The sequence below is a fragment of the Centroberyx gerrardi genome, chromosome 23, assembly GCF_048128805.1.
Source record: "Centroberyx gerrardi isolate f3 chromosome 23, fCenGer3.hap1.cur.20231027, whole genome shotgun sequence".
NCBI lineage: Eukaryota > Metazoa > Chordata > Actinopteri > Beryciformes > Berycidae > Centroberyx > Centroberyx gerrardi.
In genome coordinates this window covers 17,227,022-17,243,395 of record NC_136019.1, presented here as the reverse complement: position 1 = coordinate 17,243,395, position 16,374 = coordinate 17,227,022, and the positions used below count along the sequence as shown (strand labels likewise).

At 42.8% G+C, this 16,374-nt stretch overlaps 1 protein-coding gene across 1 annotated transcript in view; it reads right to left on the bottom strand.

Moving 5' to 3' along the window:
* Positions 1-7,899, bottom strand: part of chrnb1 (cholinergic receptor, nicotinic, beta 1 (muscle)) — a 41,428-nt gene extending 33,529 nt beyond the window's left edge. Inside the window, exons 1-4 of the mRNA XM_071897608.2 lie at positions 7,839-7,899; positions 5,821-5,954; positions 1,071-1,115; positions 102-211 (exon numbers count right to left, since the gene is read on the bottom strand). Of these exons, the coding sequence (XP_071753709.1) occupies positions 102-211; positions 1,071-1,115; positions 5,821-5,954; positions 7,839-7,899 (350 nt within the window). The remainder of the gene's footprint in view (positions 1-101; positions 212-1,070; positions 1,116-5,820; positions 5,955-7,838) is intronic.
* Positions 7,900-16,374: the final 8,475 nt, after the last annotated feature.

The following is a 16,374-nucleotide window of genomic DNA, read 5'->3' as shown; positions in this document are numbered from 1 at the left end:
TGGAGAAAAAGCAGAAGTGACCCCAGCATGTAAAGGTGCCTCCCCTCAACTCTTTGGTGCTGATTAGTTAATGCCAGTGTGAGTGCAGTGCTGGTGCTTACTTATTGATGAGGACAATGTCAGGCAGCCAAACCTTCGCGGCAGGTATACGCAACACCTCAATCCCATCATTCTCTTTGGGTTTCCATGACAACCGATGGTCCGTCCACTCCTGTTAAAAAAAGAGTGACAAGGGTCAGGGTGTGTGTGTGTGTGTGTGTGTGTGTGTGTTTGGAATATGCGTATGACCCATTGGGTTTGAGTTACTCTGTGCTCATTACACTGTGAACCATACAGACAGAACAAAACACACAAACACAGAAAAAGGGTTGAATGAGAGAAGATAAAAAAAAAAACGAGTGCACTGAAGTGGGAGAAACAGAAAACGACAGAAGGGGGGGATTTTGCAATTACAAATGTAACCAGTTTGTCATTTCATCAATTTATTTCACATTTTCCCACTGTTGTCATTAGTTGCCGCGGGGACGATTTCCCTGTGCATTTGTCCATGCATAATGTCAACACCATTTGCATAATTTTTCATTTTGCATAAACTGTGTGGTATCATTATTATTCTGAGTGTTCTCGCTCGGTGGGTGTGTGGAGTGTGTTGGTATTTCAGCTTTACCTGAACTCCGCTGATACACGAGGAAGGAGGTCTCATGTTAATAAACTTATTCTCACTGCCGCTTGAGTCACGGTTCAGTTAGTCAAGATGATGTGAAATGGGAAGAATTTATTCACTTACACTGTGTGAACAGGGAGACTCTGTATCCATTGTAGGAGTTCCCCATCATGCAACTATCCTGTATTAGTAGGCTACAGCAGCGTAACACTAACAATTAAATATGCATTAAATATTATGCAGAGGAGCAATTGTTACACAGTTGGAAGATCATTCCTTGCACATTCTGAGTGACCAAAGTTGGAATTTTCCAAACAAATTCCAGCATCAGCGCAGCAAGCATGCAGTAAAAAGTGCTACAAAGTGCTACATCTGTAAAGTGGAGGAGACGCACAAACAAGCTTACCAGATTCATGACAACAACCGTGCTCATTTCTTCATTTTTCATATTCTAAAGAGGGAAGAACATTTAAAGATTCAGCATTTGTGTAAATCGTGTTTCTCTCTAAAATCTGAGTAACAAAAATAACGGTGGATATAATCCTTGTTACAGCAGTTTCAGTAGCAACTCAATTTCTATTTAAGGCAAGGCAAGGCAAACTTTATTTATATAGCACATTTCATACACAAGGCAAATACAATGTGCTTCACATAAACACACTCCACAACTATTTAAAATGACATTAAAAAAGAAAGAAAGAAAGATATTGAGCAGTCACTCTCACACTGGTGACACCTCTGGTCAGCCAGACCTCCCGGAAACACCGGAGCTTTAAGGATCATATACACACACATACATACACACCACCTGTATAAAGCTCTCTCCAAATGGCATATTCCAAGGAGGTTCTGGTGATGGTTATCCTTATGACCGCAACAAATTTGTTTTTAGAAATTACTCAATCCACAGTGATTTTACTTCAATCAACAAGATTGCAGTGATTTGAGCCACATTACAGTGATTACAAGCAAATTAGATTTCAAGGAAATATTTTTTAGCTTTATTCTTGAAAGAGGTTTCGAAGATATGAAACTTGTAAGAGGTACCTACATATGTTATCTACATTTTGCCATAATCACGTGATTTTTATTTCAATTGTCTATTAGAAGCAAGAGGTGCAGGGTATGTGCATCAATAAGCTGAAATGTGAAAACTCCACTCTCTGAGCACCTCTGAACGGGTAAAATAGTATGTATGGGACCTGCACTCCAAAAGAAAGTCTGCACAAGATCATTATCCTTAGCTTGATGTTCATTGTGCAAAATAGTGTGAAGTACAGCGCATATATTTCAGTCTACTATTAGGACTTCATCAGAGCAGGCTGGAATTTTCTCATTCCTTTTTAGCACTTTTTCATCAACTACATCAAACAAACAATTGTGATCTTGTGAAGACTGATCTTCTCTTGGTTCAGTTCGGGTTAGTTCAGGTTTCATATATAAAATACTACTGATTATCATAGACCTACACACCCACCACAAAGGTGGGCCATTCTTCCATTTAATGAACTTGTGCAGGAAGGACTTCAACATTTAGATTCTTAACACACTCTGGAGTTGTGCAACTCAGTGGGATGTATTCATGTATCCAAGTCACATCTCCATGTTTTGATGCAACACTATAGCCTACTGTAGAACTATAGGCTACACTTTCCGTGCTTCATAGTAGCAACCAAGCTGGCAACTACAGCCCTTACCTGGGCTACCTTGTTTTCTGTACTCAGAAATATTAGTTTTAAGGAGGCTTTCATGTGGCGTCACGTAACACACCCTCTGACGGCCATGTGGGAGGCCTTCAGCTCTCCGGCAACGGTGGCTGTGAATAGCTAATTACTTTTCTAGACAGGCGAAACGTATTGAACGTACAACGTGGCCGTCTCAACAGAATTCAACATACAGTGTTAACGCTATAGCATTAGTAGCGGCTAGTAGTTGCATGCTAACGTTAACTTCAGTTGTCTTGCTAAATTAGCCTGCTGGCTAGTTAGCTAGCTAACAAAGACAACAAAAAAAAATGCTCAGGTTAACTGTGCTGATGTTTTTCAAGCTAGCTTTCTAGACAGCTTGTAGTGTTTTGGAGTAGAGACTATAGGGCTAAATACAAGACAGCTTACTGTGTCACAGTAACTTAAATTTGGAAACAAAACTACTGGCCTACCTTATCAGACCATTCACTGTTGTAGTGCTATTTTTAGAAGTGAGTTCCAACTGGAAGTTAGTTCCAATTCACTGCATACACCTAGGCTACTACAAATATTATGTTGCTGTCTTTCACATTAAAAACAAATTATTCTGACAATTCACATCAATGCATAGTCTACCATAACTGTAATTAACGAGGAAAATGCTCATAGCAAAGCCCTAACGAGACCAGGTGGAACTTTTTTCCCACAATGAAGAATCACAATAAAAGTGAAGGAGCGCCACTACAAACCTACTTTTAACATTACTGAACGGACCTGCACCCACACCATAACAATCTTTTTCAGGTATCTTTGATTTTCTTGCCAGGCTGTTGTATATTTAGGCATAATTTCCGCACAGTGAATTCTCCACTGGACCTCCATGATAGTGCCAGACTTATTACTGGGAGATTTGTGATGCAACTGCAAAGCCTCTATAGGTACACATAAAGAGGTAAGGACTAACAGAGGGAAAACACACCAGCGGGATACACACCCTGCCTCCGCTTGTTGATAGTTGTTCCAAACTGCCAGATAAAACAGCCACTTCCTGGACACTAAATGTGTGTGTGTTTATGAATGTGTGTGTGCATTCCTGTGGGCATGTGTATGTGATTGTGATTGTCTAGGGGGGGGGCATAGCTCCCCTGAACCAGGCCTGCTATTTAAAACGCTGGGAGGAATGTCAGGGAGACAGCTGGGACAGGAACAGGAGAGGGGGGGATGGGAGTGAGAGAGGTTGACTTAAACCATCTATCCCCCTCCCTCTCTCTCTCTCACACACACACACACACACACACACACACACACACACACACACACACACACACATATCTCACCGCTGACCTATCACTTACTGATACTTCCTGTAACTGTTTGAAGTCGTTCCCATCGGTACCTTATGATGTCCCTTTGGGCGAACGTTAATAATAACACTGCAGTTAGCCAGCCAACTAGTTCTGGACAGAGGGGGGTTGAGCGTCCAAGTGGGTCAGTTTTCAAGATCGTTCCACTCCAGAACCTATAAGGTCCCCATGTGACTTCCTCTCAAGAGTGAGACTGACCTTGGCTGGAGATGTAGGGAGCATACCTAGGTGTGTGTGACAGTGCGCGCATACGTGCGTCTGTGTGTGCATAGATGTTATGCTACAGAAGAAGAGAGCCAAGGCAAAAATTGAGAAACAGAAAGTTGAAGATACAGTGGCCTGGTGTGTGTGTTTGTGAGTGTGTGTGTGAGGGCAAAAGGAGGAGGAGGGATGTATCCGTTTAAGCCGTCACCTCTTTACACCATACTACAGGCAGTGGTACAGTGCATGTTGTTAAGAGACTATTTCCTGGGCATGGATTAACTGAGACCTATGCTTTCTGGAATACACACCGTGATTCTAGGAGCTGGGCTTTAAATGACATTCAATGAAATTCTAGTATGAATACGGAATAGCCCGGAATTGGGAAGATGTGAAGGTAAATGTTTTTGTCATGAGTCATTTGTAATGGGGAAAAACTAAGAAACATATTTAAACTAATTGTAAAGTGTAATGGGAGTGGGGCTGTGTTCAGGAGCCTGTATGTTTATGGGGTATATGAAGGTTTCCCTCAGCGTATTACAAGCCAGACGGACCACCAGAGTTAATTTGCTTCTGCACTCGGCCTAGATATTAGAATAAACAACCGACACGATATGTAGAAAATTATTTTCTCAAGTGTAGACCATGATGAAGCTTGACAGTTTGCAGATATAGAAGAGTGGCGTGTCTGATTCCTGACTGACTCAAGTCAGAGTCAAGTGGGACTCTGTAGTTATGTTTTCAAATCATATGCAGAATAATTTGCTATTCTGTCATGGTGCTGCCATAACACCACCACTGGGAGTACGCCGGTCCTCCCCGAGGGAGCAGCCACGTGCCTAGCAACCTTTCTAGGGGAAATCTGTACATGTGTTGAAGAACATTGTAGTTTTAGTTCATAAACATTTCTCAGAGGCAGAAATAATCTGCCTGCCTCTGAAGTTAAACTTCAGTGAACCAGAGTTTTGTAATGTTTGTAATGTTCGACTGAAGCTCAGTGAAAAATGCGCAGGGTAACAGAGGAGGTTAACTAACATTATGAAGCCTAGCGCTCTTGATACTAATGGAAAAAATGTAGCCCTACTAAGTTATCTAGGCTAGCTAGTTAGCCTAACTGACCTTCCAAGTTCAAACTAGCCTACAGCTATCTAGCTACATAAGCTGGTTAGCTAGCCTGATGAGTGTCCTAGATCATGAATGCCATGGTCATGAATGAATTTAAAAAATAAGTCATTGCCATTTATGTTTTTTATTTACATTTCCTTAGGAACAGTTCCTTCTTTGCCATTCAACCGTGCCTCCTACACCAGGTGATAGCAATTGTTTGCTGGCGTCCGATTGATCTTTGGGCTCTGAGGCAGCCATTTTGGATGTCATGAATATATTCAATGTTGACTATGTATGTAATCCTGTAACCCTGACGAAGGCTATTGTAGGCGAAACACGTTGGTTTTAAATATTAAAGCTTCATCAAATTGTTCCCCAGGAGTAGCTGAATTTTTTGAGACAGATTTTTTTCATGAAGTGGAATTAACAGAGCCCTCGATTAAGGCTAGTCCTTTTCAGTGGAAATAACCTGCAGCAGAATCTATGTCTTTCACACTTACCCAACGCCATCTGTGTTTCCATGTTATTTGTGTGTGCATGCGTGTTATTATAAAAGTGAGTGTGAAATGTTCCCTACCAGAGCAGGCTTACAGACACACCATGGACTGTGACTCATTCCATCTCCCCCTCTGCTACATTTCCTATGGCATATTTTCATTTAAAGCAGAAATGCTCAGAAAATAATATCCAAAAAGGAATTTGTTTCTTTGTCTATGTTGGGGTTTTTTTGTTTTTGGGGTATGTGTGTGCACTTATGTACGTCTACATAACAAATGTATGTGTGTGTGTTGTCCCTCACCAGTCCAACGAAGGAGGAGAGGACCATACCCACACGGACCACCACCCTCTCTAAAGGGCTGGGCGCTGGGCGAACCTTGACGTTGTAGTTTTTGAAAAGCACCTTCATCAGAGCCTGCTCGCCCTCCGAGGCACCTGGAGGCGAGAGAGAGAGGGCATGTATGATGGGTTCAGTCAAACAGGTCTACACATAAATAACTAAAGACCTTAGCGCCTATGTAACGCTGTCTAAAGGCTGTATAAGCCTAGTAGCAGCCTTGTAAGTGTGTCACGCCAGCACCGCAAAGTTGTGAACCTGCCAAGACATGAACGCCTGCGTTCCAGTGCATTTTCATGCATAACTCCTCTTTTTTTCCGCCCGCTTGCCTTCCCGTGTTGGAAGGTTGGAAGCATTTATAATCGGCGGCTCTGGTGACGCGGCATTTATCACGTCTGGCACGGCTGTGGCCCCTGCAGGATCAGACCTGACAGGAATAAATGACAACGATCACCCGGCGAGGCACCTCCATTAGCTAGGCGGAGGGGCGCGGGAGGCGGTTTGGGAGGGGACAGGAGGCGGTTTGGGAGGGGATGGGAGACGGTTTGGGAGGGGACAGGAGGCGGTTTGGGAGGCTCGCATTTAGCTTTTTCCTCTCTCCCTCCTCTTTGGATGACTTAGTAAATGTCATGGCTGACTAACGTGGAAGGGAGGCCGATAAAATAAGACAGGGCAAGTAGGCGCCACATGAAGGGCGCACACGGTGCTGCAAATGAGAAAAAATGAAATGAAATTAAGGAGGCAAAGTCAGATGGTCATTTAAAGATAGTTTCCCTCTTGCTCTGTTACTCAAAGCAAGGAGACGGATGATGTGTCGGTTAATGTGCCACCCTGTGTACTGAACAATGATCTAGGTGGATCCATAGTAGGGTAATGAGATGAGTAAAAAACACTTATGTCTTGTGATTGGCCCTTTCCTACTTCCTTCTACTTGCTTCCTTCCTTGCTTCCTTCCTTCCTTCCTTTCCTGTACCTGCCTTTGTGCTCCTCTCTCAGCTCACAGAGGAGTCAGTTATAATCAACACTCTTACCATCATATGTCTAGGCCTACCTCATCACGTTTAAACATTTGACAGTTTATTTTGGAGCCCAATTCCTGTAATGAAAGCTTTGTTGGCGAAGTGATGACATAAATCAGTATATGTCATTAACAGCTGTCAAGCCAGCCTTAACGAAGAATCACTTTAATATTCCTGTACTATAACAATAGAGACTTATAGTGTGTCTGTGGTACTCAATAGTGAGTTTATACTTTTTTCCTTATTATCATAACATTCTTACAATATTCCTATAACGCTCCTATAGGGAGTTAGAGTAGGTTTATGGTACATAACAGTGAGTTTATAGTGACCTCATAGTACTTTATAGTATTTTTTCTCCCGTTGTATCATCATAACATTCTTATAATATTCCTACGATATTCCTATAGGGCGTTTTAGTGTGTTTGTGCTGCGCAAAGTAAGTTCATAGTGACTTTAATGCACTTTATGGTATTTGTCTTTAGTATTGCTGTGGTGCAACTTTTTGAGCTGCATTAGGCTATATTTGTGTCTTTGCTGTGATATCTGTATAATACCTCATCCTTCTAATATTTAGTAGTTTACAGGATTAGCATACAATGGGTTAACCAAAGCCTGTTTTGCGCACATGGGTTAGGCCTGTGTTGTGCGTTAAACACTGCGGATCATACCATCTCTGCACCTTCCCCAACGAAAAAGTCACTATAGTACTATTCCAATAGGAATTTACAATGTGTCTCCGGTACGCAGTTCCTATAATATTCATATGGTATTCCTTTAGGGACTTGCAGTGCGTCTCTGGTAGTTAATAGTGACCTTATTCAACTTTATAGTATTTTCCCCTATGGTATCACTACAATGTTACTACACGTGATATTTGTATAGTATCCATCTAAAATGTATTATAGGACTACTATAGCTGCATTAGCCTATAGGGGAATATTATAACAGGTTGTGTCTTACCTCCCACCGCGCACAGGCTGCATAAGCAACACGCCAGCAGGACCAGATCCAGGCGTTTCATGGCGACCCACAAACCCCAAGATCTCCCCTCCGAACAGGTCCTTGGTCAGTTGATCCAAGTAATAAGGCTCGTGGTTGTGTTGCTTCTTTTTTTCCGGTGGAACTGACTGGAACACTTGAGTGTAACTTTCGGTTTGTTCAATCTGGACTGTTGTTGTCTGTCAGTCAGGCCGGCCTGGCCAACTGCTGTCTGCTCCAATTACCTCCTGGGAGGAAGGGAGGGGGGGCGAGGGGGCGGGAGGGGGTCACTGTCCACCCCTCAGACAGTCCTGTCCTGTGGGATTTACGTAAACATTGGTTCCCAGACTGGGGTTCAGGTAGTTTAATTTCACTTTTATTTCATTAGAGGATATGGTGAGAGGGTGTTATAATAATTCACTCTCCCCACTGGCTATCTCCCCACCTACAGTTACCCACTTATGTACTAAATCACATATACCACAAATCTTCTCAAATGGGGGTTTGTGGTCTAATCAGTCCCTCCAGGAACTTGCGATTTTGCGATCGCAATAATTAACGCAAATTCAAGAAATCTCCGCGATAGTTGCGAGACCTTGCAGTTTTGCAAAATTGCCGCAACTTTTCCGCATGAAATGGCCAAATCAACAGACCGCTTGTGATTTGGACCAATTGTCGCATTCGGTGTCGTGGTAACTTACGTCATCGCAGCGCGCATTCAGGTGGAAGATGAACAAAGCTCACCTGCCAACAAAAATGACTGCCGTAGACCGTGCAAAACAAAACAAAAGCAGCAAGAATCGAGGTGAGTGCAAAATTCAAGCTCTTGGAAGAGTTAATAGCTTAAACGGAGAGTGGGAGAGAATAGGGGAAGGCTGTGTGTGTGTGAGAGAGAGAGAGAGCGAGAGAGAATTTTTTTTTCCCTTTGCTTGCAATTTTTCCCAATTCCCGCAATTTTACCGCAAAAAGAGCACATAAAACCTCGCAAATTGTATCGCAATTTTTGAGAAAAGCCGCAGCAAAATCAAGCATTTTTGGCCGCAATAATCACAAAAAACTGCGAAATCCTGGTGGGACTGTCTAATGTGTATCTGTTCAAATATGAAAATGTTAATGTGATTTTTTTTTTTTTTTTTGTACAACACCAATAGATGCAATTCTTGAGCTTAGAAATAAGGCCTGCCAGACCTGAATCCTGATTGTTGTAAAAGGGGAATGCTAGGAAAGGCTACTGGCCAGAAACCTTAGAAAAATTAAAATTTTCATCAGTGTTATCCTGATTACCATGTTTTACCGTGGTATTTCATACAGCATGGCCACTGACCACTTTGGCCTTGTTTGCACTATACAGCTGCAGATTTGAGCAGATAATTAAAACTGCATAAGACAGGTTTGGCACTCCCAAGTGGCAGCAAGTCATAAATATTAGAATTTTCTACAGTTTGAAGGACTTCATTACCCAGACATCATGTAACATGATGCCAGTAAACTGCACTCCTTGGACCTACATTTTATTCTTCTTTGTGGCTGATGGGGGGTGATTTGTCACCTCCTGTGGGTAGAGAAGATTTCCTGTCAGTGAAAATACCTGCATACGCCTGGAATTAATTTGGGCAAATAGAGAAAATACAGCATTTCAATTAGTAGGGATGAGATGCTCACAGTCCCACTTTGTGATTTAGGCTTATAAGACGGCTGTAGTTTTACATAAAAATCTTGCCTTGTGCAGCTTTAAAGTGGATACAGACAACTTTTCAACTTTCCCCCCGTTGTCCCCCCCCTAGCGTTTCCAAGTGGTATTGTTGTTTGCGCATAACATAGATGTTTGTTTCTGGCTGGCCCTGGCTTCCTTGTAGCTCCTGGTTCGTTTTCTGGCTGCTAGCGTTAGCGTTAGCAACATGGCTAACGCTAACGCTACCGATAGCTACCGGAGAAAACCTAGCTTATTCCTCTTTTGGATGCGCAATGGATGACGCACTTCCTTTGTGCCGTAAATCGAGCCTTCATTCTCCCGGGAGATATCGTACCCGGTGGCAGACAGAATTGCATAGTGAAGCGAGGCTTATAGGGAACCAATCTAAACGCCAATGGTGTCATTATTCTATAGCCATTACACTGTGCTTCATAATGATAAGTTAAAGCAAAAAAGTTGTCTATAGGGTCTTTAAAGGAGTACATCCAATTTTTCGGATGAAACTGCTACTAATCCTCTCACAGTGTAATAGTATGTTGATCAAAGAGTTGAATTACCCAAAAGTTGCTGTATTTCTTGAAGGCTCCTACTACATCTCTATCCTCCCTCTTCCTCTCCTCATCTCTCTATCCCGCTCTGTTTTCACACACATTCGTCGGTCATCCACGCCACAGTAATTTATGATCCACTGTCAGTGCCATTTGGCCTGCTGCCAATTTAATTACCATAGAAGCTAACTATTAACAGCTAGCAGCCAGTGTCAAGTACCACATCAAATCGCTGGTCAGAAGGGAGTGTATAAAGCTGCTGCTGGCAGAGACTCAAATCCAGGGATTCTTTCCAGAGCAACTGTAATAGATCAGTATTTGATTTAGAAGTAAGTATTTCAGTCAGATTAGATTGATTGCTTTAGAGTATGCCATTATACTGTTTTACTGTCATGCATGAGGAGTAACAGATGACACAAAACCAGATGACAGTAATCAGATTACAAAAAAGGCAAACCATATAGTCACTGTTAAAACGCAGTAATCAGATTACAGTAAGGAAATGATGGCTAATACTGGATATATATGATGATATATGATGATAATTCCAAGATGGCGTCAGGCTAGTGGAAGCCATTTGCAGCAGCTCCTACACTCTTTTCCACTGTCCTGTTTTTTCTGTTTTTCTTGGCACCAAAAGCAAGCTTAAATGCATTATCACTTCCTTTTTCTTGTTTCTTGACCTGAATTCCCCCATTGGGATCAATAAAAAAAAAGTTTATTTTATCTTATCCTACTATTCAAATTGCAATCTGCAAATCAGATTAATCAGATTATGTTACTTAGTTTGATTGCTCCCATGGATTACATTATAGATTAGTTTCAAACTGATAATACGTGATTGGCAACAGATCGCATTTTGAAAGTAAACTCCCCAACTTTGATTGCGACTGTATTATGCTACAAGCCTTAGATGTGAGTAGAACTATGAGTATCTGACCAGTAGGCTCTATTACTTATATGGTAAAAACACTCTTAAGGCAGATAGTGTCTAGTAGAAAAATACATCAAAACACTCAAGAAAACACGTAGGAGACCAGCGCTATACAATCATACAAATATATTAGTTTGTTTTATTCAATTATATCCAATAATACGTCTCCCTTGACTTTGTGTAAGTTATTATAGAAATAAATACAGATCATATTGCAAATGCAGAGACGAGGGGGGGTGGGGGTGGGGGGGGGGTTCGGAGAGTAGAGTGTTGAGGAGGGTGGGGAGGTGGGGGGGGAAGGAGGGGAGAGAGTAAATATTGGGTAGAGACTTTTTTTTTTTTTTTTTTTTTTTAATTCCCCAAGGTGTCCAGTAAATGATCGGCGCATGCATGCTTTTGTAGTCCAGTCCGTCTGCGACTCTCTCCTCCACCCGGGAGCTTAAAACTCTCTCTCTCTCTCTCTCTCTCTCTCTCTCTCTCTCTCTCTCCAGCATCCTCCCATCCAGCTCCTTTTCTTCCAAGCGATCCGCGGAGGTTTTGATGATCGGCTTTGGATGGCGCACAGTAGTTGCGTTACTTCCACCTTGCCAGCAACAGGGGGAGTTACTGCACCCCCCCCCCCCAAACCACATTCGCATGGATATATTTATATATAGAGATATATAGATATATTTTTTTGCCCCATTTGTTTGTGTACAAAAATAGTGTCATTGTGGCTTTGATAGCTGGAAGACCGAAGCACTGTTTTTGCATTTTTGGAAGACGACGAGGGAAAGTAAAGATTATGGAGGGTTTTTTTTCCTTAAAATCTTTTTCTGGAAGACTTTATCACAAGAACTCGGATCGTCCATGCAGTAAAAAAAAGAAAAGGAAAAACAAAAAGAAAGAACAATCAAAAATCCTTTGAGGATTGATCGCAGAATCACACACACACACACACACAGGTGTAAGTGTGTTTGAGAGAGAGACAGACGGTGAATGAGCAGTCCACATGCTGCTGGTGAGCCAATTCGGAATCCCGTGAGAGGTCAAAGGTCGGAGGTCGGTCGGGCCTTTTTGACCGAGGGGCTAGCGCCAAAGGAGGGAAGGGGGCGGGGTCAGGAGGAAGAAGTTAAAAAGATTGAGACCCTTCGTTTCAGTCTCCCTCTCTCTTTAGTTTGCATGGCAGATCGAGGTCTACTGGTCTGAGATCCCACATCAGGCGCTGACAGGAGAACAGATGCAGATCATGTGTTCAAACGGCAACGTAAAACAGATCAAATCGACGGACACACATGGATCATATGGTTCATATCATATTCGGGGGGCACCAAAACCCATTTTGCATCCACAGAATTCCTCAAATCATTTCATATTTCATCACGAGTCATCACAACACTTCCACCGAGAAAAGACCCAAAACACAATCCATTTAAACAAAATACACTTGGAAAAAAAACAAAAGAATACATTTTTTTTAGCATAGTTTACAGTGTAAAAGCCACCGCCAGAATAGCGGCGGCTCATTGGAGGGGGGAGGGGGGACTAGGGGGGGTTCCCTAGATAATCTCCTGTTTGTAAAGGTCACCCCCATTTAGCCACATCTGCGCTGGCTTGGTGCAGGGCGCTGCTGCGTGTGTGTGTGTGTGTGTGTGTGTGTGTGTGCACTGCAGATGTGCCTTTCACAACGCAGGCTGCTCCTACACTCTTCTATTCTCTGTGGGTTCAGACTACAGGGGGATGTGGCTTTAGGTAGACCTGGGCTCTGGGTTCCCATTCAAAAAGCCCTTTTTTTTCTATCAAGCAGCAGAAAAAATAAATAAATAAATAAAAATTGAAAATCTGTCCCGAGGACGGCATCACTCTCTTTTGTCGAAGCACGTGAGCCTCTCTTCCTCCCTCTCTCTTTTTTTTTTTTGTGTTTTCTGCTGCATTGCAGATGTGGTGGAGGGACTCCACCTCAAAGTAACACACACACACACACACGCTGAACAGCAAACCCGGCTCACAAACAGGGCAAAGTGTTAGAAAAATAAAGGCTCTAATAAAACACGCAGTTGGTTTCTATATCAATATTAATCCTTTTTAACACCCTCCCAGATAATGTGGTTGCACCTTGTTAATGGAGTTTATTGCTTTCTGCCCAAGGACTGGCGCTCATTGATTTGGCCTCTGATTTATCCTCTATTTCTCTCTCTCTCTCTCTCTCTCTCTCTCTCTCTCTCTCTCTCTCTCCCTCTCTCTCTGTCTAGCCCTTTATCTCTCTTCTTGGATACACACGGTGGACGTACAGAGATATTCACGCACATGTACAGTACGATTACACACGTAGACAAAAGCTGATGGATGAGAACACACATGCTCACACTGCACACACACACACACACACACCCTCTGCCTCCGGGTTAAAGGGAGGTTGTGTTTGCAATAAGGAATCGGGGAGAGGAAGGGGAACTTCAAAGGGAGGCTGTGGGGGCATGAGTTAGTTACACTATGTGACACATGCAACCTCTCCCTCTCTCTCTCTCTCTCTCTCTCTCTCTCTCTCTCTCTCTCTCTCTCTCTCTCTCTCTCCCTCTCTCTCTCTCTCTCTCGGAGTCCTTCACAACCCCAGTCGACCCACTCTGCAGTTCTAATTCGCTCGGTAAGCAGGGAGGGTCCTGACTCGGGAGAAATGGGAGGGAAGGGAGTCCCCGGGGAGACACACAGGCAAACGGGGAGTGTGTGTGTGTGTGTATGTGTGTGTGATGTGTAGCATGCAGCTGCATCAGATACCCATCGTTTAACCCCCTTCATTACCTCACAGCACACCCACACACACACATATACACACACACACACACCTCTCCCATCGTTTTTATATATCCCAAAGAAATGGCAATGCCAAGCACTTGAAAGGGGCAATATTTAACATTTAGAGCCGAATCCAGAGGCATTTATCAGGGAGTTAAAAGCGGTAAATTCCGCCAGGGGGGTTTCACTGATCAAACATGTGCTCAGGTGGAGATGAATGGCGATCTTTACATCCTGTAATTCACACAGGATCGTTTGAAGTGAAACCTGAAGGCCGGGGAGCAGACGGGCTCCAACAGAGAAGCTGATCTGAGACACCCTGAGGGACTTGGATCATGGGAAAAATGGGAGGCGGTGAACACGGCAAAACACAGCAAAACAAACACACATGGGGTCGGCGAGAAGGCGCACGCATGACACACAAAACACGCAAAACATGCAAACTTTCCACACGCAATAAACGATTTTGCGATTCTGCCTTTCTGCAGCCGTGAAAGTGAAATCAGAAACACTGCAATTCACATTTTGCTGCTTAAGACTTCTGCTGCACCAGGAATACGAATACAGAAATAATCAGATTACAGTAATCTGATTGCAAAAAAATCATCTTCTGCTAAAAAGAAACTGCAGTAATCAGATTGCATCGGATTAAAAAGGTGACTATTTGTCAGATTACACAAAACATAAAGTAAAAAGGCATTTCGATCGTGAAGTTATGGACACGAACAAAACTTTACACATCTCATAGATGCTAGTTATATCCGACTAGGACAAAAACTATTCAAATAACAGTCTGCGAACTGGAATAAACCGCTCATTTAACTGCATATCCTACGGAGGCAAAGTAAACAGATCGTGTGACTGAGGTCGAGGCATTCCAGCGGGATTTGCATTACCGATTTCGCTTGAGCGTCACCGATGCGATGTGCGAAGCGGGCGATGAGCCTACACACACACACACACACACACACACAGGTACAGTAGGAATATCTCAATGCTGAACCGAGATATGAATCCATTTGGAAATGATGGGAGAGATGGTTGTAGCCCTGCAAACACTGCCAACAAAACACCTAACATTTGAATTCACGTCCTATTAGCTGGACATGCCACCTCATGTGCTCATATTTTACGCATACAGAAACTAATATTGCATTTATTTATTAGGAGGGTAATCTCTGGTTGTGCGTATGGAGACAGACAGACAGACAGACACTTTGCTCATTACCTATATCACTAATCTAAACTATAATAATCGAAATTACAGCAGGCCTACTCTGTTTCCTCGCTAACATGATCAATTCATCATAAAACAGTTACTAGAACTAACATTTTAGCCCTTGACTCACTTTTTTCTTTCCATTCAAAGTCTGTTCGAATACTGAAAAAACAAAATATGACACACATAGAAAATATTGCAACGTAGATTTCCCAGCCCTTTTAAAAAACAGTTGTGTCACAGAATTCATGGCTATATCTATTTTCTGGATTCAGAAATCTTCTACAGTCTCTCCTCTCATCTAACAGTATCTCTCTATCTATTCCCATTATTATTAAATTCAAGCAGGAGGCTCATTTAATTTGAAATAGATGTAATTACCTTGTGAGTAATGTTCAAACACTGTGTTCTGGACTTAGCGGCCCACAGGGGGTCACTGGTCAAACACACCAACCTGAAGCTCTATTTAACAGCGTAATTAAGGCCATTAGTCCTCAGATGGTGGTCTGAAGCTGAAGGGCGGCCTGGTTCAACTCCATGTATGTTCCTCTCAAATCTGGAGCATGTGTGGAAGAAATCTGAGTGGATTCTGAACGTCCATAATGCTCTCATGGGTTGAAATTCAATATTCAGTACAATTCAATGTATTGGTCCATGATAGTTTCCTTCATTTTACCTTCTCTATTATTCCTCCTTCCTTCCCTCTGCTCGCCCTCCTTTCCTTTCCATCCTTCCTTCCTTTCTCTCACCCTGGCTCCTGTTGTTTCTTCCCCTTCCTTCCTAGTTTCCTTCCTCTCATGCGCCCTCCTTTTGTTCATTTGTTTGTTCATTCATTCGCTGCTTCCCTCCTTTCAACCTTCCTTCCATCTTTTCAACCTTCCTCCCTTCCTTCCCTCCATCCATCCCCCCTTTCCTCCCTTCCTCCCCTCTCTTCCATCCTCACACTCCCTCCTTTTGTTCATTTGCTCATTCAATTCCTTCCTGCCTTTCCTCCTCAATTCCTTTATTCTGTCTTTCCCTCTTCTCACACTCCCTCCTTTTGCTCACAATTTTTCCTTCCTCTCACCCTCTCCTCTCCTTCCTTTCCCTCCTTTCTTTCCATCCTTGTTTTTACACACCCTCCTTTCCTTCTTTCCATCCTTCTTCTTATCCTCCATCCTTTCCTTTCTTCCTTCTATTCATGCTCCCTCCTTTCCTTTCCTTTCCTTTCTTTTCCTTTCCAATTTAATTCCTCACATGCCCTTGTTTCCTTTTTTCTTTCCTTCCTTCCTTCTTTCCTTCCTCCCTTCATATCTTCCTTCCTTCCTACCTTTCTTCCTCCCACCCTCCCTCCTTTAGTTCCTTCTTTCATT